The sequence below is a fragment of the Bufo bufo genome, chromosome 11 (assembly GCF_905171765.1).
Source record: "Bufo bufo chromosome 11, aBufBuf1.1, whole genome shotgun sequence".
NCBI classification, from domain to species: domain Eukaryota; kingdom Metazoa; phylum Chordata; class Amphibia; order Anura; family Bufonidae; genus Bufo; species Bufo bufo.
This window is the reverse complement of record NC_053399.1, coordinates 7,799,617-7,825,826: the sequence shown is the minus strand read 5'-3', so window position 1 is coordinate 7,825,826 and position 26,210 is coordinate 7,799,617. Positions and strand designations below refer to the sequence as shown.

The 26,210-nt window shown below is 45.8% G+C and overlaps 1 protein-coding gene and 1 non-coding gene across 2 annotated transcripts; one reads left to right on the top strand and one right to left on the bottom strand.

Annotated features, from left to right (window-relative positions):
- ATL1 (atlastin GTPase 1) lies at window positions 1–25,421 on the top strand. The gene is made up of 14 exons (XM_040412817.1): window positions 1–46; window positions 6,960–7,207; window positions 8,414–8,548; window positions 9,060–9,164; window positions 10,109–10,159; window positions 10,896–10,952; window positions 13,929–14,021; window positions 14,410–14,548; window positions 15,612–15,739; window positions 17,799–17,855; window positions 21,230–21,301; window positions 22,305–22,736; window positions 23,163–23,177; window positions 24,783–25,421. The coding sequence occupies exons 1-14, from the start codon at window positions 13–15 to the stop codon at window positions 24,891–24,893; spliced, it is 1,677 nt and encodes a 558-aa protein (XP_040268751.1). The 5' UTR covers window positions 1–12; the 3' UTR covers window positions 24,894–25,421.
- On the bottom strand, window positions 6,147–6,220 carry TRNAI-AAU. Its single transcript has one exon. It is a non-coding gene; the product is annotated as a tRNA-Ile (tRNA).
- Window positions 25,422–26,210: the final 789 nt, after the last annotated feature.

The following is a 26,210-nucleotide window of genomic DNA, read 5'->3' as shown; positions in this document are numbered from 1 at the left end:
CCTCACCCTGCCATGGCCCGAAACCGCAAAGAAAGAAACAGCTGGGGTAGGTACACCATTCTCCCCTTAGGGCATCTCTCTCTTCCCCAAGGGCTGCGCAGGGATGGGGGCTGCGCGGCGCTCTCTTCCCTGGGTGTGTTCCATTGTATTTTGCTGTGTGTCTATTCTCCGCTGTGCATTCATTATACATGGTGCTGGTGTGACGCGAGGAGGGGGTTAACGTCTTAAAGAAGCAGACGCCGGCTGGAAAGGGGTAGATGTTTTGACAACCCTTATTGCTATTTTACATATACCCGACGGCGAGATTGTCAGGAGTGAAATGCAGACAAGTAGCATGTGCATGGTCTCCTCTGCAAGAGGTTCTGCAGCAGTCGCAGCCACTTTTAGATGCCCCAGGCTTCCACCGCCTGCTAATTAGATATCTGTGTCATCCACGCTGCCCCACTACCAAGCACAGTCATAATGGCTCCGACCAGCAGTGCTAGCAAGTCGTCCTGCCCCTGTGAATAGCCTGCATGACAACAAATATGGCCGCCATGACTGCTCCCACAGATGGTTGTCACCCAGCTTTCCTGCAGTCCTGCCTGGTCAGACAAGGATGCATCCCCACATCTCTACATAATTAGGCAGGATGGGAAAAATTGACAACTCCTGGCAGCCATATTGTCATCCAGCTTTCCCAGAAACAGATATAAGTAAGAAAAGTCCGAATTTGACAGACGACGGCTCACAGGCTTATATTAAATAGTGATTTTTAAGTACATGATTTATGAAGATGCTTGCCACCGCTGCAGCCAATCCGTGCTTTCGGTTTACCCCGGGCATGTCCACACGGCAGAAAACTTCAACGTGTGTTTGCCGTGCACTGCCACGGGTCCACCCACAGATTTGTCCCCCATATTAAGTGGCACTAATCGCCCTGCAATCTCCCGCCACGGTTTTCACGTAGAAACTGCAGCAGGAATTCTCGTTCTCATAATTACGGTATTTATTTTTTCCAGAATGCAATGTCAGCACTACAGGCAGAAAAATGCGCGCCGTGTGAACTGCGGTTACGGATTCTTGTTTGAATCAATGGGACAGTTGTGCTCGAGGCTTTTTGATGTAGATTTTGACTGGGAAAATGCGCAAATTACATATAAACTTGCCCTTTGGGCTCGTTCAGACAGCCGTAGTGTTTTGTGGATCCGCACAGGCCCTATGATAGAAACGTCTATTAGAATAGGACATGCTCTATCTTTCTTGCAGGGCCGCGGAAGGAAACTACAGATGCGGAGAGCACCCTGCAGCCCCAGTGCAATGAATGGACCCATTCATACGGTTGTCTGAATGAGCCCTAAAACTTAGGCCTCTTTCACATGAGTGATACGGATTGTTTTAGGATCTCTTCGGGGAAATCTGATGATCTTGCATGCAAGTTCAATCCGTTTTTTTCTGCGATTGCGTTCAGTGTGCTCGTTTTTCCTTCCGGATTGCGTGCATGAAGAAAAACTAAACTCTCAACTTCTAGCAACCATCAGTGAAAAGCGCATTGCATCCGGACGCCTTCCATTTTTCACACAAGCCTCATTCACCTCTGTGGAGCCAGGGCTACGCAAAAAACACACAATATAGAACATGCTGCGATTCTTCCTGAATGCGGAGATGATCCGTGATAAATAACGCTCATCTACGCGGACCCATAGAAATGAAAGGGTCGGGATTCAGTCCGGGTGCTATGCATTTGCTACGAGATGGCGGCTGCGCGAGCAAGTGGAAAATGATACAATCTACACAACCCCGATCCCAAACCCGAACTTCTGTGAAGAAGTTCGGGTTTGGGCACCAAACATGCTGATTCTTCTCACGCGTGTGCAAAACGCATTACAATGTTTTGCACTCGTGCTGAAAAATCGCGCATGTTCCCGCAACGCACCCGCACCTTTTCCTGCAACGCCCGTGTGAACCCAGCCTTAGAGTGCTTCCGTGGGGTTTCGTCCCGTACTTCTGTTCCGCAAAAAGATAGAACATGTCCTATCTTTTTGCGGAATTAAAGTGAATGGGTCCACGATCCGCTGCCCCACGGTGGGTGTTCGTGCATTGCGGCCCGCAATTCGTAGGCCGCATCCTGGCCACGGGGTGCACACGTTCGTGTGCAAGAGGCCTTAGGGTCCCTTATCTTAGCTATTGACGAAGCTGGGACAAACTGTGGACAACTATCATGTATTAGCATTAGGGTCCCTCACCTTAGGGCTCTTTCACACTTGCGCTTTTGTTTTCCGGCATGGAGTTCCGTCGTCGGGATCTATGCTGGAAAAATCCTGATCAGGATTATCCCCATGCATTCTGAATAGAGAGAAATCCGTTCAGGATGCATCAGGATGTCTTCAGTTCCGGACCGGAATGTTTTTTGGCCGGAGAAAAATACTGCAGCATGCTGCGCTTTTTGCTCCGGTCAAAAATCCTGAACACTTGCCGCATCGACGGATCCAGAATTAATGCCCATTGAAATGTATTATTCCGGATCCGTCCTAACATCTTCAGTTGTTACGACCCAAACGACGGATCCGGAAGTTGCGTCTGCGCCAGGAAGGACTTGGCTGGCGCGAAAAGAGACTGATCCGGAAATCCTGAAGCCAACATCCACGTTTTTTTTCCGGATCCGTCGTACGGATCCGGCCCCATACCGGATCCGTACGACGGATCGAGAAAAAAAACGTTGATGTTGGCTTCAGGATTTCCGGATCAGTCTCTTATCAAAAAAGCCGGAAAGACGCATCCGGAAAGAAAAAATTATGCGTTCTTACGCGTTTTTCCGGATCCGGCGTGTAATTCCGGCAAATGGAGTACACGACGGATCCGGACAACGCAAGTGTGAAAGAGCCGCTATTGACGAAGCTGGGCAGTCACCTTCGTGACTGCAGGGACAAGGAGGGACAGTCAGTAAGTCTACTGGTCCTGTGGGGTCGCCCTTGTTAGGGTGAGCGACAATACTCCCGGCCGGGATACCAGGGTTGGCAGGGTCACGTAGATGTAAGAGACCCAGTTTTAGAGACCCAGTTTTAGAGACCCTGTTACGTGTTACTGTCATTGATTTATTAGGGCAATTTTTTTAAAGCAAAACAATAAAAGTTGGGTATTATTTATAAGGCACCCGTCGTTTATAATGTGTGAAGTGTTCACTCATGTGACATAGCCCTTATAGTTTGCCGACAGCTGCGAGTGGAAAATCCATCAGTCCGTGTGTTTACAGGGCGTGTCCCCGGCACTGCAGACATACAGTATCCGTGTATAAATCCCATTAATCGACCACTATAGTCTCCCATGGCCGCTATCACTGTAATCATTCATTTTAATGTCAACCCCCCCCCCCCCCCCCCGAGTCCGGTAAAATGTGAATACAGCCTAAGAGATTCTGGTGACACCGGGTCCACTGCAGGTTTCTGCCTATGCACACATCGCTGTCTCCATAGAAGACAGGTAGTATGTAGCAACCTCTGGCACTTCAGTGGTTTGCAAAACTACAACTCCCAGCATGCTCCATTCACAACTATGGGAGTTCTGAGAACAGGCGAGCATGTGTGCATGTTGGGAGTTGTAATTTCACAACCGCTGGAGGGTTGTCGACCTCTTGCTTGGATGCTGATTTAGGGCTCATGCACACGAACGTATTTTCTTTCTGTGTCCATTCCGTTTTTGTTTTTTTTGCGGACCGTATGCGGAACCATTCACTTCAATAGGTCGGCAAAAAAAACGGAAGTTACTCCGTGTGCATTCCGTTTCCGTATGTTCGTATTTCCGTTCTGCAAAAAAACAGAACTTGTCCTATTACTGTCCGCATTACGGACAAGGATAGGACTGTTCTATCAGGGGCCGGCTGTTCCGTTCCACAAAGTACGGAATGCACGCGGACGTCATCCGTATTTTTTGCGGATGCGTTTTTTGCGCATGAGCCCTTAGAGCCTCACAAGGTCTCAATCAGAAGGGGATGTGTTGTGTCAGCAGAATCTCTCAGTAGCACAGCCTCAGGCTTTGGGCCTAAAACTGTCCATATCACAGCATAGAAGGGAGATAGCGCCGACATCCATACACGCAGATTTACGTTAAGAGATGGTTGACGATACTGCCCTTTCTCTTGCAGACTGGATTAGATTTTCCACTGTTGGGGTCTGTTCACAAGGTGCAGTCAGTGAAATCCCAGCTAAAGAGCAGCATGGCCGTGATGTGTGAAGACACCAGTAGTACTGACAGTTTCCATTGTAACCAGAATGTCATGGTCCTTTCTGTTTGATGAATCATACGATGCATAATGCAGACGATGGACAACCCCAAGATAAAAATCGCTTGCTTCTGCCGGGATTCGGAGCAGTAAGCGGCGTTTTTATTGCCGGTGCTCCACCTCCCGGTCGGCGGTGAACTCTGGGTGCAGCTCAGGATAAGACATTGTTTTATCGGCAAATTAAGATATTAGGGCAGGGCCTAGGAAGACGTCATACACCTATCTTTCTAGCCATAAGAGGCACTATGTGCCGACTGGTAAATCTTGCCGCCATGCTTGGTGAATATCAGGAGATTTTACGGCAGTCTCTGTTTGATAGTTCCGATGACTAGGAAGCCATAGTACTGCTCAGACCCCACCTGACTGAACCTAAGGCCCCTAGTACGGGCCACGCGGAAGCCCTGTGGTACATATTATGTTCAGTCGTGACCCAAATTTTGGTTTCCGTTGCTGGTTTGCTTCTTCAGTGTTTTTGTATTTTTTTGTCAGTTATACTGAAGTACCATTATAAGCATGTGGGTCCATGGCCAGGAAACTCCTCAGATCTCAATCCCATTGACAACCTGTGGTCAGTCCTCGAAAAGCGGGTGGATAAATGAAAACACACAGGTTGTGATAAACTCCAAGCACTGATTGCCCCTAAGACAATCGAGTTCCACGCATCTGACTCGCAGCGTGTGTCTGCGGCAGCTCCTGTACTGACCTCCCAGCACTGCCGGGGTCGCATCGCGTTATATTATACGGTGCAAAAGGATAATTGCCACCTTTCCGGTACTTGTCGGCCATAGTGCAATCATAATCTTCATATATATATAGCGCCAATGTATTCTGCAGCGCTTTGCAGCTTTATAATAAAAAGATGAGCTAAAACTAGAGCGGTCCCTGCCCCATGGCGGTTTGTTCACATGTCGCCGTCATGTCGTGGGTTGTGGCATCGTTTTTCCAATAGTGACGCAAAATTCAGCGTTTTGGAAAAATTATAACTAAATGCACAAGGTAAAAATAATCCCTTAGGGTATGTTCACCCTCCACGTAGGTTTCAGTGGATATTCTGCGCTGAAGTGTGCATGTATTCCGCGTCCCACTGTAGCTCATACAGTACGGATTTCATATCTTTCTGTCTGGCAGAAAAAAATGACGTGACCTGTCACTTCTTAATCCGCACAGAAATCGTGGCCGGGTAGCTGCACACAGATTGGCAGAAATACAAAGTTCAGCCTCATATATCTGCTGCATATTCTATCTAATCTTGTGTTTTAACCGTGTGAACACGCCCTTACAGATCACAAAAAGAGGAATCCATAAATGTGCATGCCAACCAGAGGTGCCCCAGATCTCCCCTTTACTGCCGTAGGTGCCACCCTTTCCTCCAGCCCACCCAGTAGTCCCAGTTAAGTGTTTATCATAGGCTAGGCCCGCACTGGACATCCCATGCTGCTTGCTGAACAGATTGGTACGTGGGGGCTGACTTGTACCTTTGCACCCCCTGTGTTCAGTATATATTGACATGTGTGCAGTTGCCTGATGGCGCCACAAGGTGGCGCTGCTGTTATTCTTATGAAATCTGACTGCAGAACGAAGGCGAAAGTCTAATTAGTCCAAAGTTTTTTTTTTTTTGTGGTTTTCTGAGTAGTTCTATCTTATGTCCTGCGCGTCTCGTGTCCTCTGGTACAATCTGTGCGGCCACATCCTGATTTCAGTGCTTAAAAGGAACTACAGTAGGCTCGACGGGACTTAAAGGGCAGGTTTTAGACAGAGTAGAAATGTGTTCTCAGAATATACCTCTATACAGACTTTTTAGATTAGGATAATACTTTTCCTTTGGGTTAAGATGTTTCTTTAAAAAAATAAAAATAAATGATAATAAAAATATAGGAAATAAAATACATGGCCCGTACGGGGATCGAACCCGCGACCTTGGCGTTATTAGCACCACGCTCTAACCAACTGAGCTAACCGGCCACTGATGGGGGTTGTCCTCCCTGTAGTTGCTCTGCAAATTTAGAACGGTGGAACTTACATGCCTTGGAAAGTAGGCAGACTTACCTCCACGTATGCTGGGATTTGTAGTACTACTATCTGATTCTCACTTTTTTCATGTAAATACAGTTACATAGTACAGACTACTTTGCGTCTGCACCTCGGATTTTGGATTACGGAATTGCTGGCAGAAAATCTACAGCATTTTACAGCCGCAGAAAAGCGGATGACATTTCAATAAATCTCCTTCCCAAGCTGCGTTAAAAAAATCCACGTGGGAAAAGATGCGTCAGGACAGATATTAAATCTGCAGAACTTCAGTTTATTTACAGATTTCGCACAGGGCAAAATCCTTGGCACATTGGCAGTAAAATCCGTGGCAGATACACATGGAACTTGTGTGGCTTTTGGCACAGATCCACTGGTAAATCCATGGTGGATATTTCTACTGCCCGGTACGTGACTTGTGGACTTACCAGTATAGTGCAGGAGCAGTCTCCATGGAGGTAGATAGGAGCTGTATACATAAAACGGTAGGAGATTATCTGCAGATTGTTTTATATTCATTAAAAAACCTTTAAGAAATGGAGCAGAAAAAGTTTTTTGTTTTGCTTCTGCGGACGAACAAGTGATTATCAACCAGATTTAATAATTCATCTGAAAAGTAGAATAATACCACCACCAGCCATGACTTGGCTCTGTTCTCCCTTCTCTATTTCAGGTGGGTTTTCAGAACGAAATTATGACTGGAGTTCTGAAGAGGAAGAATATGAGAAGAAAGCTCAACCGGTGCAGGTGCTTGTAGTTAAAGACGACCATTCCTTCGAGCTGGATGAAGGGGCATTAAACCGAATTCTGCTCTGCGAAGACGTACGGGATAAGGAGGTTGTGGCCGTGTCCGTGGCAGGAGCGTTCAGGAAAGGAAAGTCCTTCCTCATGGACTTCATGCTGCGATACATGTATAAAACGGTATTCATTTACTTGTACCTTGTCTTACTGCTCCCTCCAAAGAGAAAATCTAAACGGTTAATTCTCACTGATTGCCATTATAGAGCATATGGTGTAATCTCCGAAAGGAGTTCCCTTCTTAGGCCTCTTTCACACGGGCGTGTGCGCCCCGTTGCCGTATTGCGGACAGCATTTGCGGGTCCGCAATACACGGGTGCCGTTCCGTTTCAATGGGTCCGCAAATCCGGAGATGCTGAATGGTGCGGAACCGAAGCACGGAACGGAACCCTACGGAAGCACTACGGAGTGCTTCCGTGGGGTTTCGTCCCGTACTTCCGTTCCGCAAAAAGATAGAACATGTCCTATATTTTTGCGTAACGGCCGGATCGCGGACCCATTAAAGTGAATGGGTCCGCGATCTGCTGCGGCTGCCCCACGGACTGTGCTCGTGCATTGCGGCCCGCATTCTGCGGGCCGCAGCACGACCACGGGGCGCACACGCCCGTGTGAAAGAGGCCTTATCCTGTAAAAGGAGGTCATCTCCAGCTTTACTTTTATTGTGCTTAATGAAGCATACTGCCATTAGCTCCAGGGGCCTAACAAGTAACCATAGGGCCCCAGAGCAAAGCTTGCAGTAGGGCCCCATCAAACCATGATCAGCTTTAACAGCAATTGTCAAGTTTTTTTTTGGTCTCCCTAATGCACAGGGATACAGCTGACAGTGATGTAACAGTATAAGGGTTAGGCCTCATTAGACGCCAGAAATGTGGGCACATTTTTTAACATTTTAGACGGACTGTGGTGACCCAAACTGACATCATCATAGGCATTTATTAAACTCGCGTTAGGACAGGAATTGCAGTTGTAATATGGAAGCTAAACTGCACACACATTATTGCAAAAAGGACTAATGCACACACCATGTGACATGGGGATCCACAATAAAGAACCTTCCCTTTCATTGTCATAGCCATTGCTAGCTGTAACTTATGTCTGCATGGAGATGGACCCACCTTAGTGGTTGGACCCATAGCAGCTGCCATGCATGCATACTTGCAGAGTGGTTATGCCCATGAATAACTCTGTAGTGCTGTGTCTCAGTCCTGCAGAAGCCGACAGGAAAAAAGCTCTTTATGCGTTCATAGCAAATTTTGTATACAAATCTTCTTGACAAAATAAGTTTGTATTAGTTACACTTTTTGACCCCATACAACTTTTTCTTTCTAGGAACCTGTGGATTGGCTTGGCGATTACAACGCGCCACTCTCTGGTTTTTCATGGAGGGGCGGATCTGAGCGAGAGACTACAGGAATCCAGATATGGAGTGAAATATTCCTGGTGGACAAACCTGATGGGAAAAAGGTGAAAAAAAAAAAAGTGAAAATAACAAACTCTGTCTAAGGACTCATGCACAAGAACATGGCGGCCATGTCCGTATTGTGGTCCACAATATATACGGGCATCGGCCGCGTGCGCACCTTTTCACGTATGCGGACCGATTCACCTGAATGGGCTCGCAATCCGGAAGATATGGTGTGGAGACCCCGAGCAGAAGGCCATTTCATTCCGTGCATCCCCACCGTAACAAAAAATAGAACATACTTTATTTTTGGGCAGTGCGGATGGATCGTGGACCCATTCAAGTTGAATGGGTCTGCATCTGTCAGCACCGGCCACACTGATGGTGCACATGCATTGGGGACTGTAATTTGCGGCCCCAAACATACGGCAGGGGCGGCACACATTCGCGTGCATGAGCCCTATGAAATCTAAGCCTGAAATGTAATTTTGTAATGAAGACACCATTATAAATGATTCTGGGCTAAGATGCAAAGCTTCCTACTTCACCTAAACTATGGCTTTTGTCCTGCAGGTTGCGGTGTTGCTGATGGACACGCAGGGGACATTTGACAGTCAGTCCACTCTGAGAGACTCGGCCACAGTGTTTGCTCTGAGCACAATGATCAGCTCTATTCAGGTGCTCCTTGCTCATACAACATTTCTCTTTAAAAAAAGCATCTGTCTATAGCAAAAGCTAGATCTATACCTTCCATCTATCCGCCAGTGACTTCACATGCTACTAATGATTAGCAGCTTTATTTTTTCGAGCGATATGTTCACTTATCCCGATTAGGCTGTATTCATAACAGGCACAGTTATGTACTTATATACTGTATAACAGTATGTACAGTATATACTGTATAGCAGCTTCCCCCTGCCTCCCTGCACTGCCCGTAGGGATCGCTCCCGGCAGCTGGTTCATTAGTCAGCACGCCGGGAGTGCAGGGGGAAAGCTCATTGACAGCGCTGGCCGCTCTGGTCTGTGAGCATAAACATAGTGTTGAAGTCCCATATTTAATTAGTTTGTCAATGTATATTTCATTCAAACACATTAGGCTCCTGTCCCCACCGGGCCTGCAGCTCCCCGCACAGCCCGTCTCTCTAGTCCGCACAGCAGCGCTCATTTGAAAGTGACATTTCAGTGCCCAAGTTTTCTACCATAAATAAGCATTTTCCCTAAATAATGTATATTAGAAAAATGTTTCCTGTCACTGTCCCTACACATTAGCAAAAAAAAAAATAATTCAAAAATTAAACGGCAGTTACACTTTAACATGACATAAAAAAGCATCAAAACTGTTGCGGTGAATATAGCCCGATACTGTTGTTTATGACAACCTTGCACCATTTCCCTGCGGGTGGACTATTGCCCCTTCTCTCTGTAGCTGTCCAGTACACTTACTACTGAAGGACTGCATGGATAGCTAAGTTATTACAAAAAGCATAACACGCCATGGTTCCTACCCAGACCCGATGCAATTAGAAATGGGGCTGTCAGAATGAGGTAAAACTTGCGGAGATGTAATAGGAATGTTCTGAATGTTAATCCTAAACTGTACCTTTTTTTTTTTTATATTAAAGGTTTACAACTTGTCTCAGAATGTTCAAGAAGATGATCTGCAGCACTTGCAGGTAATTATTCACGTAAGGGTCCATTCACACGTCTGCAATTCTGTTCCGCATCTTGCGGAACGGAATTGCGGACCCATTCATTTCTATGAGGCCACACTATGTGCTGTCCGGATCCGCAATTCCGTTCCTGAAAAAAATAGAACATGTCCTATTCTGCTCACTTGTCTTGCTGATCACATTGTTTTGATAAAGGCACTTGCATGTGCCGAAACGTGCGTCACCTCTTCTATGAGTGGCGAATAAACCTGATATAATTGCAGTACAAAGGAGTGCCGGTTCCTTCCTTCATTCATGTCCTATTCTTGTCCGCAATTGCGGACAAGATTAGGCATTTTCTATTATAGTGCCGGTGATGTGCGGTCCGCAAAATGCGGAACGCACATTGCCGGTGTCCGTGTTTTGCGGATCCGTGCTGACAGCTGACTGTCTCTTCCTGGGTAAATCATCCTGGATCCCTGGTTGTCATTGATTGGAGGGGGGTCAGGACCCACACACAAGACACCTGTGATCGGCATATGGCTCCCAAGCCCCACCGTGCCCACCCTGGGTCACCTATGGATCAGTATAGATCATTATGCTACTATTATTATTCATTTATGATCACTCCGCTTTAGAACACTTTGGGCTCCCATTGATTGCATTTCCAATGGTTTCTGTATCGACCCCACATTTATATTTGTATAATATTCAATGTATGTAATTAACCATATGATTTATTTACTGTTCCTCACTCTAGCTATTCACAGAATATGGCAGACTGGCTATGGAGGAGACATTCCTCAAACCGTTCCAGGTCAGTAGATTACTTTTTGGACTGATGTATTTCTTTTAAAGGGTAGCTTCAGTTAAATCTGGGCTTCCAGTTGTAATAAGTCATCAGCAAGTACTTACCTTATTCTGTACTGCACGTCACGATTATGATTGCAATGCTGTATGTCGCCAGTAGATGTCGATCTGTCTGTGATTGTGCAGCTGGGGTGTAGCTTTAGGGGTGCAGAGGTGGGAGTCGCACCTGGGCCCTGGAGTCTGAGGGGGTCTGAAGCCCCTCTGCCACATAGGATTTTGCATTGAGGCCCAAAAGCTTCCCATTATGCCGCTGCTACAAAGTGCTACAATCACTGGCGCAAATTTATTGTAGATTGCGTAAACTTTGAAAGGCCCCAGATTTATCACAGGGACTCAGGCGAACTCGGCGCAGATACTTTTGTCTAAGGGTGTCTTCACACGCGGCAGACCTTTGACAGAAAATTCTCCAATGGAGAATCGGTTCCATTCACCTTAATGGGGCTTGCAGAATTCCACGTGCTTGCTGCCTCGTTCAAACGAATGGAACTGGTTTCCAGTCGCAGAATTTTCTGCCACAAAATCTGCCGCGTGTGAAGGCAGTCTAACCCTTGACTAACTGTTGGTGGGCTCACTTTGCAGTAGAATTTCACACCAGAATTGTACAATTTGGGCACACAATGGCGTCTCTTAAGCAACAACCCCTTTCCTGTGAACCGAAAAATTTTTAGAAAAAAATGTCAGAAAAATTAAGCTGTAAGTGTCACCACCTTTACAGTCGCAGGTAGCGCTAGTCTAGGATTATTCAGTCATTCTGTACAAGAGGATACCAGAGTAAAGGAATGCTGCCCCTATAACCACATATGATGTGTATACCTTCCCTCCGCGCAGAGCTCTGCTGACTCAGTGCAGCGTGATTGGGTCGGTTCTGGACTCCATCACTAATACAGAAGGATTCCAGCTGTACATGTGCCAAACACAACAGCTGCCTGTGAGCTCCAGGCCCCCTCCATCGGATGCCGACATCCTTCTCCCCTACAGATTTGCATCTTGAAGGAATAGAAGTCGCCTTATAACATGGTTATTTTCAGGAGACTTTTCTAATGATATTTCAGGCACATTCTTCCTGTACATCGTCATAGTCCAGATTAGCTCATTGCTGTTCTCTGTAAACACTGAAACACCCTGAAAGTGATAGAAACGCCCGGCAATGTGCTCTTAACTCCTAATGAAATTATATATGTGCACGCCCTGGGTCCTTGGATCGTTATAATCATTCACAGTAGGTTTAAAGGGGTTTAGTGAGATGGGGAAAATGGCATAAAGTAAAAGAAGAACCATTACTCGCCTGATGTATTCCCCCAAACTCGTCAGTCTTTGCTGCAATGATAATGTGCACATCTACCCATGCTGTCACAAAAATATAACATGTCCTATTCTTGTCCGTTTTGCGGACAAGAATAGGCATTTCTACAATGGGCCGCCTGTTCCGTTCCGCAAAGTGCGGAAGGCACATGGGCGGCTTCCGTGTTTGGCGAATCCGCAATTTGCGGACCGCAAAAAACAGAACGGTCATGTGCATGAGGCCTTACCCTTGCATCAATGAAAAGCGGACGGCATTCTCAGCTTATGCGATATCTGCCCGTCTACTGCATATGGTATTCTAGCTCTGGCCGCTCACGTACGATGCGTTGACATCCAGGTCACGTATTATTCCTGGCACAGGGGAGAAGTAGCCGGAAGGAAATGTCACAAGCATGTTTTATTTATGAAGAACGGGATGAGGACGTCTTGGAGATGGCCTCTGTCATGTCTTGTCGCACATGTTTCCAATCATAAGTTATTTTGGAGATCTTCCCGGGCGAGCTCCCAGGGCGGGTCAGGCTGGGATCATCCAGGGAATGTCTGCACATTTATAATATGTGAGCGCTGCTCCTTCCTGATAAATCTGCTGCTTCCAGGCATTTGTCACCCACTCACAACATGTGAGATAAAGACATTTGTCTCAGGACGCAGATGATTTTTGCTGCATAATCCGTCCTATCTGGGACTGGGGATGTGCAGAGGTAAAGGAGCAGGTCCTAGACACCAAGGACCTCACAGAACCTGATAGATAGGCGACCTGGAAGCCACAATATATAATGGGATAAATCAAGTCACAGATGAGGTAGGGATATGGAGGGATTTCTTTGGGGAATTTCACTATTGGGGTGTTTATTTTATCTAAGGGTATCTTCATAAACACCAAGGAAATGAAAGGTTCTTCCAATGACATACATAGTCCTATGGAGAGGGAAGGGAGAACGGCCGCCTGACACCTCTGGTGCCGCTTATCTAAGGGGGAAGAAACCTGCCCCATATATGCGATAGTCGGTGCCTGTTTGTGTCTCAGAGCACCAAAAGACATTAAGTTGCTGTTGACAGATCCTACATAGACATATTATATTGGTTGTTTCCTTGGTTTATTGGTCAATCACTGAAGTGGGTGATATGTTCTATCACAAGACAGCAGCAGATTAGGTACAGGAATCTACGTTGTGGCTCCGCTGATTGGAGGAGAGCTGTGTGGTTCTCCTCTAGATGTAAGATCCGCATGTCCTTTTCAGATTGAGCCCCCCAATACTGCAGTTCAATGGGGGGGCTATACAGTGATCATTCTGTGCATGCTAATCTCTGCACCCTCAGGCATCGTATAGATCCGTGTGTCTGTCTCGTGATGGGCCCTGTTCATACCATGTTTTGCATTCATGTTTAAATTTTTTTTTTTTTCACGATTTAGATATTGATGCCATATCCTTTAGGATTGTTCATCAATATCAGATCAATGGCGGTCTGAGACCCGGCATCCCCACCAATCAGCTGCCTCTGGGAGCCGACGGAGTTCTGTCCACTGTGTCCGAGTGTGTGGGATCCAAGCTGCAGCACGCCGGTGCTGGAAACAACATATTTATTACTTATTTAGTCATTTTGCTATTTATATTTACAGTCTTTGATTTTCCTGGTACGTGATTGGAGCTTTCCATATGAATTCCCATATGGGGCCGATGGAGGATCCAAATTTTTAGAAAAACGACTGAAGGTGAGTGAATTTTGAAAGAAATGAGTGAAAAGAAAAAAATGAACAAACAAACAAACAAACATAAAACAGCTGTCACAGCGCACTTTACAAACCACCTCATAAAGAGGCTGTTCAGTTTCAGGAAGTGGGATAAGGGACTGCCAATCACCTCTGTCACCGCTTATCTCCAGGTGATCAGATGGGTGAAAAATCATCACAAGAGTCATGCTCCAAGCACATTAAATTGTCAGAGGATCCTGTCAAAATTAATGGGGTTTGCCAACTATATGGTGATCTAATCTATTGTATTTTTGGGGGGTCTCATCCCTAAATTTGCGCGTAAATGAACATGTGTATTTGCCACTGTCAAGACCATTAAATAAACCGCTGCCGTTTTGTGTTACTCCAGGTATCCGAAAACCAACATGAAGAACTGCAGAATGTCAGGAAACATATCCACTCCTGCTTCACCAACATCTCCTGCTTTCTCCTGCCTCATCCAGGTCTTACCGTCGCTACGAATCCAAAGTTTGATGGAAAACTTAAAGGTGGGTCACACATAACTTTGTTATCCTTGACACATGCTTTGATCACATAACTACAATTGAAAGGCGAGCTCTTATAAAATGATGGCATATCGCTAGGATATTCTGTCACTTTATGATTGGTGGGGGAGCTACCTCCCCCCCCCCTCTAGTAATCCTGAGAATGAAGGGGAGACAGTGCTGATTCCTGTACAGCTGCGCCCCAGGCCACCGGACAGCTTCATTCAGGTGTATGGGGCGGCGGTAATTTCCTGCACAAATGGGTGGCCAAGGCACCACTGTGCAGGGAAGAATGGTGAAGGCGTTCCAGCAGTAGATCAGGACTGTCTCCCCTTCATTCTCAGAATCAGTGACTGTCCCAAAGGTTGGACCTCCACTGATCGCAAGGTGACTCCGTATGATAGGAATACCTCTAAAAGGGTTTTCTGGGTGTTTAATACTGATGATCAATATCTGATCGGTGGGGATTCGACTCCTGGAACCACAGCCAATCAACTGTTTGAAGTGGCCATTTCCTAGGTCAGTGACGTCACGTTTGTCGGTCACCTGGCATAGCTCAGTCCTATTCAAGTAAGTGGGGCCGAGCAGCAATACCAAGCACAGCTGCTTTCATTAGTGTTGAGCGAACTTGTGTTTTAAGTTCGGCGTCTAAAGTTCGGGTTCGGGTTATCGAAGAATCGCGTTATGGATTCTAAATTCTGTTATGGTCCGTGGTAGCGGAATCCATAACGCGATTCTTTGATAACCCGAACCCGAACTTTAGACGCCGAACTTAAAACACAAGTTCGCTCAACACTAGCTATCATCATAAGGACCGTGCTGTGCTTGGTAGGCTGGGAGGAGGCAATATGTTATCCTATCACATGACCACTGGATGTGACACCACAGCCTTTATTTGTGGCTCTACTGCATAGGGTATATTGGCTCCTCCATGTGTCATCATTATTCCTCTTTTTTTAAACTTTTATACTCTCGGAAATCCCTTTAATTTCCCTGTGGGGAGTACCTGGGTGTGAGACTTATGTTGTGCAGAAGTTTTGTAAGCAAGGGTGGTTTGTCTTTACAGAGATCGATGAAGAGTTTATAAGGTATCTGAAAATCTTTATACCATGGCTCTTGAGCCCAGAAAACCTGGATGTTAAAGAAATCAGTGGCAATGAAATAACCTGCCGTGGTCTGGTGGAATATTTCAAGGTATTTTTTCATGTTAAACTAACTAACTAAGTCCATCAGTATGGATGAATAACATGTGACCTGGCACTATATGGCAGTATAACATTGTCTGAATAACTGTTAAACAAAAGTATTATTTTTATTTTCAATTTCAAAAAACGGATATCAGATGGAAATGGCTCACATGGATGCCAAGTGTGCAACAGGATCCGTTTTTTTTTTTTTTTGTTCTTCTGACGGATCAGAAGAATGGAAAATGAAACAAAGATATGAACTCTCCCTTACTGATTCCCCTAGAATAATTTCCGTAATACGACATTCCCCTCGACCAGCGGTATTTGTCCGGACTTTTCTCAGCATATTTGCCGGATCGCAGGCGAATTACAGCTAAACCCCTTTATAGTTAATAGGCCAGGATGGCATTCCGGCAGTGTCTGGCAATGCCAGATCGGCAGACGCAAGTGTGAGACAAGCCTTACCTTGCATTCACCACCCGACCCTTAGGCTGGGTTCACACCTGAGCGTAAAACGCTCAACAGGCAAGAACTAATGATTCCCTATGGGGATGGTTCTCACCTGAGCGTTTTACAGCGCGTACGAACGCGCTGTAAAACGCCCTACGCCCCAATAAGTGCAGGAGCTTCTTTGGGGCGTATGGTCGCGCGTTCCCGTACATAGACTTCCGGGAACGCGCGACAATGGGCGTTTGCTAGTTTCGGAGCCGTGGATGAGACGCCCGATAAAATCGCGATAACAGAGCGCTCCTTCGGTACGCTCAGGTCTGAACCCAGCATAAAGGCCCCTTTCACACAAGCGAGTTTTCCGCGCAGGTGCAATGCGTGACGTGAACGCTTAGCACCTGCATTGAATCCTGACCCATTCATTTCAATGTATCTGTGTACCTGAGCGGTTTTTTTCACGCATCAGTTCTGCGTTGCGTGAAAAATGCAGCATGATCTATATTCTGCATTTTTCACGCGGCCCTGGCCCCATAGAAGTGAATGGGGCTTCAGTGAAAAACGCATTGCATCCGGAAGCAAGTGCGGGTGCGATGCGTTTTTCACTGATGGTTGCTAGGAGATGTTATTTGTAAACCTTCAGTTTTTTATCACGTGCTTGAAAAACGCATCAAAACGCATTGCACCCGCGCGGGAAAAACTGACTGACTGAACTTGCTTGCAAAATGGTGCGAGTCACTGAACGCATCCGGACCTAATCCGTCACGCTCGTGTGAAAGGGGCCTAATTGTAGTAGCCAGATATCCATTAGCGGGAGTCTGGCTGCTTTTCCTTGTGATCATATGGTTGCCATTCATTCCTGCAGCTTATAATGTGTTTATTGATGTGGATACTAACCTTTTGTGCTTACCAATCTCAGCGGGGGGACAAACAGGCAACTCACACAAGCCTTCAATCTGCATTGTAATAGATGATATATGTGTGATTACACTGGTATGTGTGCTGTCTGATGATTTCTACATTGAATGCTCTGCTGTCAGACATGGCCGCACACGCAGAGTTGTGTCGCATTTCCTTTCTGCAAAGGGATTTGACTGTACAGAGCAAATGTGCACAGCTTTGTTTTCTTGTTCTCGGATCCCAAGGGGGATGATGGGACTCATGTGCACAGCTGGCCAGATTGTAGACTGCAGGGTAATAAGTGTTATGTAGTGTGGATTCAACCTTCTTCTCATGTTCTGATATTTGTCTCATGCTCCAGTCACATCTAAAGCTGCATTCACGGATAAACCCTGAGCGCCCTAGCTGATATTATGTTATGCAATTTTCTGTGCAGCTGCATATTATTCTTATATCCTTACTGCATGGTGCCTGCATAGGCTCAACTTCCCAGCTTCTTTCTGACATTGAACCAGAAGGTAGCCGGTTGGTGTGTGTGCTCAGCAAAATTCTGATTGCAGCTTTGCATGTGAAAAGAGTATAAGATACCCTTTCAGTCAGGTCCAAGAAGTAAGTATTTGTAGAACTCGACATTCTCTGTAGATTAAATCTTGATGGTGGCCAGTGTTGAATATACATCATTAGACAAGATGGTGATAACATTTTTTTTAATTCCATAACAGGCCTATATCAAGATCTATCAAGGAGAGGAGTTGCCCCACCCGAAGTCCATGTTGCAAGTACGTTTATTTTACATGCTATAAAGACAGCCAAAAAAATAGAAAATGTGCAGTCCACCAAGTTATTTTTTTTCAGATAGGAGTCTAGTTAGGTCACTTCCAATCCCCTCATAGACATGTTCAGTTTTCTCAGCAGCAGCTGAATCCAACATCTGCCATAGGGGGAGAGTTGGGAGACCCCATACAATGGAGGCAGACAAGGGCAGTTGCTATGTAAAGAGTCCCTGCACTTCTCTAAAGAGTCATCGTTCAGCCACTCTGCTCTAAGCAATGCTCTTAGGATTCCCTGCTCTTGTCTAAGGCCCCTTGCAGACGAGCGTGTCCGGATAAGGTCCGGATGCGTTGGGGCAAACCCGCACGAGTAGGTACCCAATTGCAGTCAGTTTTTATCGCGCGGGTGCAATGTATTTTGCACGCACGTGATAAAAAACTGAATGTGGTACCCAGACCCGAACTTCTTCACAGAAGTTCAGGTTTGGGTTCAAGGTTGTGTAGATTGTATTATTTCCCCTTATAACATGGTTATAAGGGAAAATAATAGCATTCTGAATACAGAATGCATAGTACAATAGGGCTGGAGGGGTTAAAAAATAAATAAATTTTTTTAACTCACCTTAATCCACTTCCATCTCTTCTGTCTTCTTCTTTGAGGAATAGGACCTTTGATGATGTCACTGCGCTCATCACATGGTCCGTCACATGATCTTTTACCATGGTGATTGATCATGTGACGGACCATGTGCTGAGCGCAGTGACGTCATCAAAGGTCTTTTTCCTGAGCACAGCAAAGAAGAAGACAGAAGAGAAGCCGGCTGCGCGATCAAGTGGATTAAGGTGAGTTAAATTAATTTTTTTTAACCCCTCCAGCCCTATTTTACTATGCATTCTGTATTAAGAATGCTATTATTTTCCCTTATAACCGTCACCGGTACTGCCTGCCGGATCTGTCAAAACGTATGCCAACTGATGGTATTTGTAAGACTGATCAGGATCCTGATCCGTCTTACAAATGCATTGGTATGCCAGATCTGTCTTTCCAGTGTCATCCGGAAAAACGGATCCAGCATTTATTTTTTTCACATTTTTTTCAGTCTGCGCATGCGTAGACCGGAAGGATGTATCCGGCATTGCGGTATTTTGAATGCCGGATCCGGCACTAATGCATTCCTATGGAAAAAAATGCAAGTGTTCCGGATTTTTGGCCGGAGATAAAACCGTAGCATTCTGCGGTATTATCTCTCTCCTGAAATGTCAAAAAGACTGAACTGAAGACATCCTGATGCATCCTGAACGGATCGCTCTCCATTCAGAATGCATGGGGATAAAACTGATCAGTTCTTTTCCGGTATTGAGCCCCTAGGACGGAACTCAGCGCCGGAAAAGAATAACGCTTGTGTGAAAGTGCCTAAACTGTAGTCAACAGGAGGATTTTCTCTGACTAAAAACCTCACTATGTATGATGTAGTGATATCTAGAGATACATCTCTATACCAGTACATCGTAAAGGATAAGAGCGAAAATATATGGTAATTTATTTAGTAATTACAAAAAAATGTAATGGACCAAAGTAAATTATACACATTAAACTCATTTTTAGCTGTAGATAGAATCACAAAAATGTGTTTATTGTGATTTATTTTGCTCCATTATATTTTTTGTAACTGCGGTTATTTTTTACAATGTACTGACATCAAGAGATGTATCTGTAGATATCAGTGCATTATACAAGGAAAGGATACAAGTGAGGCTTTTTAGTCAGAGAGAATCCTCCCGTATACCATAGTTAAGCCTGAGGCTTCTGTCTCTCATTCATACAGTAGGTCCTGGGTTCAAGACCTGGCAGCAGACAATCTGGAATATATATTTTTAAACACTATTAGGGCACATTCTCATCATCGCTAGTTATTTTTGTTGTTCTGTTAGAGGAGCAGAACAATGAAAAAAACGAAATGCATAACTGACCTGAATGGAGCTGAACAGACCCAATTGACTATAATATATTTTTAGCAGAAAAAAAGTCCTCCATGCAGGACTTTCTTGTCTGCTCTTTTTGGTGGAATCTGCAACAAAGGCCCTAAACTGAGCCTCCAACGCAAATGTGAACATGTGCTTAAATGCTGAAGGCCCATCCCTAGCTATATGTGGGGGAGCCCAATGATTTCTGTGTAGTGTACACCCTTGGCTCCATATATATCGATCAAATAACCAGGTATTGCCGACATACATCTAATATATATCGTCTAATTGTGACCAGCGGTGACAGACAAACCAAGACCAAACAATCATGTTTCACAACTGAATACATAATGTTAAAGGGCTTGTCCCATCTCATCATTACTAAGGCGAGATAAGACGAAGCGCCAACCACAAGGTGGCTGACAACCAGCGTACAAGGCCGGTGCTGCACTGTTTCAGTAGCTCCAGTGCATGAGATCTAGGGAAACGGCACAGCGAGCTACGGTGTCTTACTGACCTGGAAACAGCATAGCTCTCTGTGCTGCTCTTCTTCTGGAGCTCCCGTGCACTGCCACGGTCTGTTCCACTGGTTTCCCAGCCACCCGTTAGTCGGTGCTTAGTGCTTACAACCTCTTTAAGGTTTGTGCTGATCCCCAATGCATTTAAGAGATTCACCCCAAAATAAAATGATCTGATCCGAAGAAGTAATAGATTTCCAAATGTGACAGTCAGTGTCGGCGGACATTGCAGAGGCCATTACTGGAAGCTGGGTGCAAATTAACGCACGTCAGCCAAGCCACTGACTCCTCCAAAAGGAACTGGGACCAGTCTGTAGAGCACCCCATCTTTCCTCCTGTCAGTACAGAGCAGGGTGCTGATGAGCTGGATGAGATGCCTTAGGGCTCATGCTCATGACCGGAACGGCCAGCCTAAAATAGAGCAGTCCTATCCTTGTCCGTAGTGCGGACAATAATAGGACATGCTTCATTTTTTTGTGGAATGGACATGCGGATATAGAGACACAGAACGCTCACGGGGTCATTTCTGTTTTTTGTTTTTTTTTGCTGCCCCATTCAAGTGAATGGTTTCACATACGGGCCACAAAAAAACAGACACGGACACAAACTATGTCCGTGTGCATGAGCCCTTAGACGTAGTTCAGGAACGTACTGGTTCTCATTGAAGAGACCCAACTGGTGTATGGAGACTTATATACTGGCAATATGCAAATCTGAGGTCTATAGGGTGACACTTATTGATTGGTTGGGAAACAGCAACCAGGTTGTATTTTTCTGTCAGTATTTTCTCCATTGCCACGGATCTATCTCTTCTCACATAAATCATGTGCCTATTTATCTGAATGCCCATGTTTTAGTTTAGATTACCTCGGACCAAGATTTTTTATATATTTTTTTCAGGCCACAGCAGAAGCAAACAATCTCGCAGCCGTGGCAACAGCAAAAGATTTGTATAATAAGAAAATGGAAGAGGTAAGAATGGAGACGTGAGAAGGTGACATGAACACTGCAGCACGGGCAGCTCAATGCCACGTCAGTGGGGCAGATTCAGCAATACGGTCTGCAATGTAGACAGGGTTAGGCTCCATTCACACGTCCGCAAAATGGGTCAGCATCCTTTCCGCAATTTTGCGGAATGGGTGCGGACCCATTCTTTTTTTATGGGGACGGAATAGATGCGGACAGCACACAGTGTGCTGTCTCCAGCCGCAATTGCGGAGCGCGGCCCCGATTTTGGGTCCGCAGCTCCGCAAAAAGATAGAGCATGTCCTATTCTTGTCCGCAGCTTGCGGACAAGAATAGGCATTTCTATGGGGGTGCCGGGCAATTTGCGGGTCCGCAACACACCACGGACGTGTGAATGCAGCCTAAAAGTAGACCAGACAGGCAGAAACTGCACCAGATTCATGGTAATAAATGTGGTTGATTTTATGACCCCTCTTACCCTAAAGCTCTCTGCTCTATACAGATGCAGTTTATTATACAGATGCAGTATAAACCTACAAAAAAACAAGTCTTTAAATGGCCAAATATAAAAATAATAACCTTTATTAAATTAATCACAATAATATAAAAAGATGAAAAACACAACCACTGAAGTGCGGTACCAACTGAAGGTGTTTTACCGAAACGCGCGTCGGGGTGTGTGGTCCTCCTGAGGTTGGCTGGTGCTCTATACAGCAGGCCTGGCTGAGCATGCATGTGTTCTCAGTAAGGCCTCATGTACACAATATGCAGGCATCGGCCGTGTGCTCATTCACATCACGGATGCAGACCCGTTCACTTGAATGGGTCCACAATCCGGCGGTGCGTAACGGAGGCACAGAACCCCACGGAAGCACTACAGAGTGCTTCCGCGGGGTTCCTTTCTGTGCCTCAGCATAGCGAAAAAATAGGACTTGTTTGATTTTAGATTTTTAAAAATAATCATTACGATTTTGCAAATCTAACTCTTTTTTTTTTGCACGCTTTACAGGTATGTGGGGGGGACAGACCCTTTATGGCACCCACTGACCTGCAGCATAAGCACCAGGAGCTGAAGGAAAATTCTGTGAAGCTTTTCCGTGGTGTGAAGAAAATGGGGGGTGAAGAGTTCAGCCGGCGATACCTCCAACAACTAGAGAATGAGATTGACGAGCTCTACGTCCAGTATATCAAGCACAATGACAGCAAGAATATATTCCATGCCGCCCGCACCCCGGCCACGCTGTTCGTGGTCATATTCATCACATACGTGTTGGCTGCAGTCACCGGCTTCATAGGCCTGGACATTATCGCTAGTTTATGTAACATGATTATGGGACTCACGCTCATCACGCTGTGTACATGGGCGTACATCAGATACTCAGGAGAGTACCGAGAGCTGGGGGCAGTAATAGATCAAGTGGCTGCAGCGCTATGGGATCAGGTATTATGCAGTAATTATTTTCTGACATTTATTACTTACGTTTGTCTCTAGGAAAGTCTGATGAAAACGAATGTGGCCGCCATTACAGCTCCCACAGGGTTGTCAGTCAACTTTCCTAGAGTCCTGAACAGACAAGGCAGGGTGCAGAGGCAGCAGTTACACCCAGGTCCTACTGCCTGAATTGGGACCCGTAACAAAGCTGTTATTAGTGGGGGTTTGTGCTGACCAAGCGGCTTCATGCTCTTCTTAATGGCTCCATAGGCTCCCACTATATTTCGGTGTAGGTAGTGAGATGAGATAGGGGGGCACGAGCCCACAAGCGGCTCTGTGTAAATATATTCACTGATTCCTACCTCCTAACAATAACCAAATGATACAAAAATTAACATGATTTTTTCTTCTTCTTTTTGATTGCTGCTGAAATAGGGAAGCACCAATGAGGTAGGTTTCCGAAGAATTATATGTATGAATTACGTGTCTGATCACTGGTACTTCATGTGAACCATTATTTGGAATACGGTTAACGCGCAGTAATCTGGGCCACATTGAACCGATTAATGCACTTCATTTAGTAAGTTTGGTGGTGATTTCTGTATTTTAGGCTCCAGGGTATTTCTCAGCACAATGTGCGCGCTCTTGCCAGTTCGTCGGCTAGTTAGGCTGGGTTCACACTTGAGCGTTTTACAGCGCGTTCAAACGCGCTGTAAAACGCTTAACACATGAAAACCAATGCTTCCCTATGGCCCTGGTTCTCACTTGAGCGTTTTACAGCGCGTTTGAACGTGCTGAAAAACGCCCTACGCTCAAACAAGTTCTTGAGCTTCTTTGGGGCGTTTTGACGCGCGTTTGTGGCCATAGGACACTGCAGTCAATCACACAAACGCGCGTCAAACGCGCGTTTACTATTGCAAAAAACGCGCATAAAAACGTGCGACAAAAACGCGCGTTAAACGCGCATATAAAATGCACTCAGGTCTGAACCCAGCCTTACTGTCTCATTGACTTCACATGCTTCAGCCAGCACCGCACAGTGAGGGCGCCCGGACATGTAAGAGGACCCCTGCTCCGTTCACACAGGGGACTCGCAGCCCCCTGTTGTCATGATCAGAAGGGGTTCCAGCCATCAGACCCCACAGTGTTCATACATACATTACATTAACCCCTACACTATCCAAGATACTGATATTAAAGTCTGGCTGAGTTTTCATATAACTTTTGATACGTCATACAGACATATCAAAGGTTTTGATAGGTGGTGCTCTGAGTGCTGAGACCCCCACAATTAGGAGAGAGCGCTCGCTCTCTTCTCGCTGCAGGGTATGGAAGTGAGACGGGCCCATAGAATTTCCATTGAGTCGTCTCGCTTCTTATCCTGCAGAGAGGAGAGCGCAATATGTGAGCACTTCTCTCTCCTTTCCTAGCAATCGGTGGGGGGTGTCTGCACTCGGACCCCCGCTGAGCAAAACTTTTGACATATTTCTATGACATATCAAAAGTTTTATGAAAACTCAGCTCATTAACCCTTTCAATACTGTAGACCAGCAAGCACGCCAATATTAACCCCCTCATTGTCCTGCATTACCAGGAATAATAATATTAACCTTTTAATTGCCCTAGACCAGGCATGCTCAACCTGCGGCCCTCCAGCTGTTGCAAAGCTACAACTCCCAGCATTCCTGGACAGGGTACAGCTATCAGCCTACAGCAGGGCATGGTGGGAGTTGTAGTTTTACAACAGCTGGAGGGCCGCAGGTTGAGAATCTGCCTCTGACTGGAGGTAGCCATTTTTGACCCAATTTGATGGCATAGATCAACGATCTGCAATTTGCGGCCCTCTAGTTGTTGTGAAACTACAACTCCTAGCCTGCTGGGAGTTTTAGTCTCGTAATAGCTGGATTGTCCCAGCTTGGCCGCTAGTATAGATTACTGGAGTGCTGCCTGCAGGTCATTGTTTACACAGGCAGAATAGCCTCCTGCTTGGTATCAGCTCACAAGACAAGGCTATGCACAAATATAAGTTGGTTTTCTCGCCTTTCCCTTTTGCAGGCCCTCTATAAGCTTTACAGCGCCGCCGCTACGCACAGACACTTATATCACCACGCGTTTCCTGCTCAACAACCCGAGGCTGGCGCTGAAGATCACGAGAAGAACATGTAACGTCTCTGACAGGCCCACAGTAAAAGCTGCATGAACTTAAGTGTTCACCAACTGGTAACTATTAATGGTAGCGCGTTATGACTACACCTTGGAGAGTGCGTTCTACCATCACAGTTGTCGAGGAGGATCGACGCTGCTCGACACCTTTTAATTACGGAGACCCTGGTGTGGGGTTTCGAGGTTGGTACCACCAGACTGCTATGGAAATGCTGGGGCACATAACCAAACATACAATGGCTTATGCTCATTTCTTTTTAAACACATGTGTAATGATATACTTTTTACTATGATATCTTGCTTATACGGTCACCACGTTCATTATTTTACATCCACACATTGATTCTGATGAATAGTTACTCACTGTCCTGTTGCAGCTTATGCTATGGGAGCAGAAAACCGATGCCAGCCTGCCATGTATTCGGTGGTTGCATTGGCAGGCGCTCTGTATCGCTGCGAGCATTAACGCTGCCTGTACACTTGTATTTATGACTATATTGTATATTTTGTTGTTATGGTACATACTGGTTATGGCGAAGATGTTTCAAAAGGTTTTATAAACGTACATTAAAGACGATTCTAAGAGACACTTGTTGTGCTGTGAGTGGGACTGACTATGGGCCTTGCTTTAAAAGAGTTTTCACACCTTAGGGCTCATGCACACGGCCGCTGCCTGTTTTCGGGTCAGCAAATTGTGGATCCGCAAAACACGGATAACGACCATGTGCATTCTGCGGAACAGAATATCCGGCCCATAATAGAACAGTCCTATCCTTGTCCGTAATGCGGACAAGAACAGGACGTGTTCTTTTTTTTTTTTTTTGCAGATGTAACGGAACGGACAAACGTGTGCTGTCTACATCTTTTGCAGCCCCATTGAAGGGAATGCGTCTGCATCCGACCTGCAAAAAATGCAGATCACATGCAGACAAAAACACGTTCGTGTGCATGAGCCCTTCTCCTACTAGGGATCTGACCTCTGGGACCCTGAGAATGAAGGAAAGGTAGTGCTGATTTCATGTGGAATCCACTTTTACATTTTCCTCTGTACAGCTGTGTCCAGGCTACCTGTGCAGGTAAGTGCAGCTGCCCCTTCCCTGGCTTGTCATACACTGGTCAACGTTCCCTTGTCCAGCAGCTATCCCCCCCCATACACATGGGCGAATTGGGACACCCCCAAATTCACATTACAATGTCGTCCCTTTCCACAGAAATCATTGGTTTATTAAATGAAGCTCTGCCCAGGAGAAGGCACTCACGCTGCATCATGTAGACATGGTTTGAAGAATCCTTTCTCACCCATGTCAGCTTGTTACTTCC

Bases quoted from the DNA above. Each gene is read 5' to 3' on its own strand.
- ATL1 (XM_040412817.1), top strand. From the start codon at position 13: ATGGCCCGAAACCGCAAAGAAAGAAACAGCTGGG. The intron at 7,208-8,413 runs GTATTCATTTAC...TTTTCTTTCTAG, and splicing joins TGCGATACATGTATAAAACG to GAACCTGTGGATTGGCTTGG. The intron at 21,302-22,304 runs GTAAGAATGGAG...CACGCTTTACAG, and splicing joins ATAATAAGAAAATGGAAGAG to GTATGTGGGGGGGACAGACC.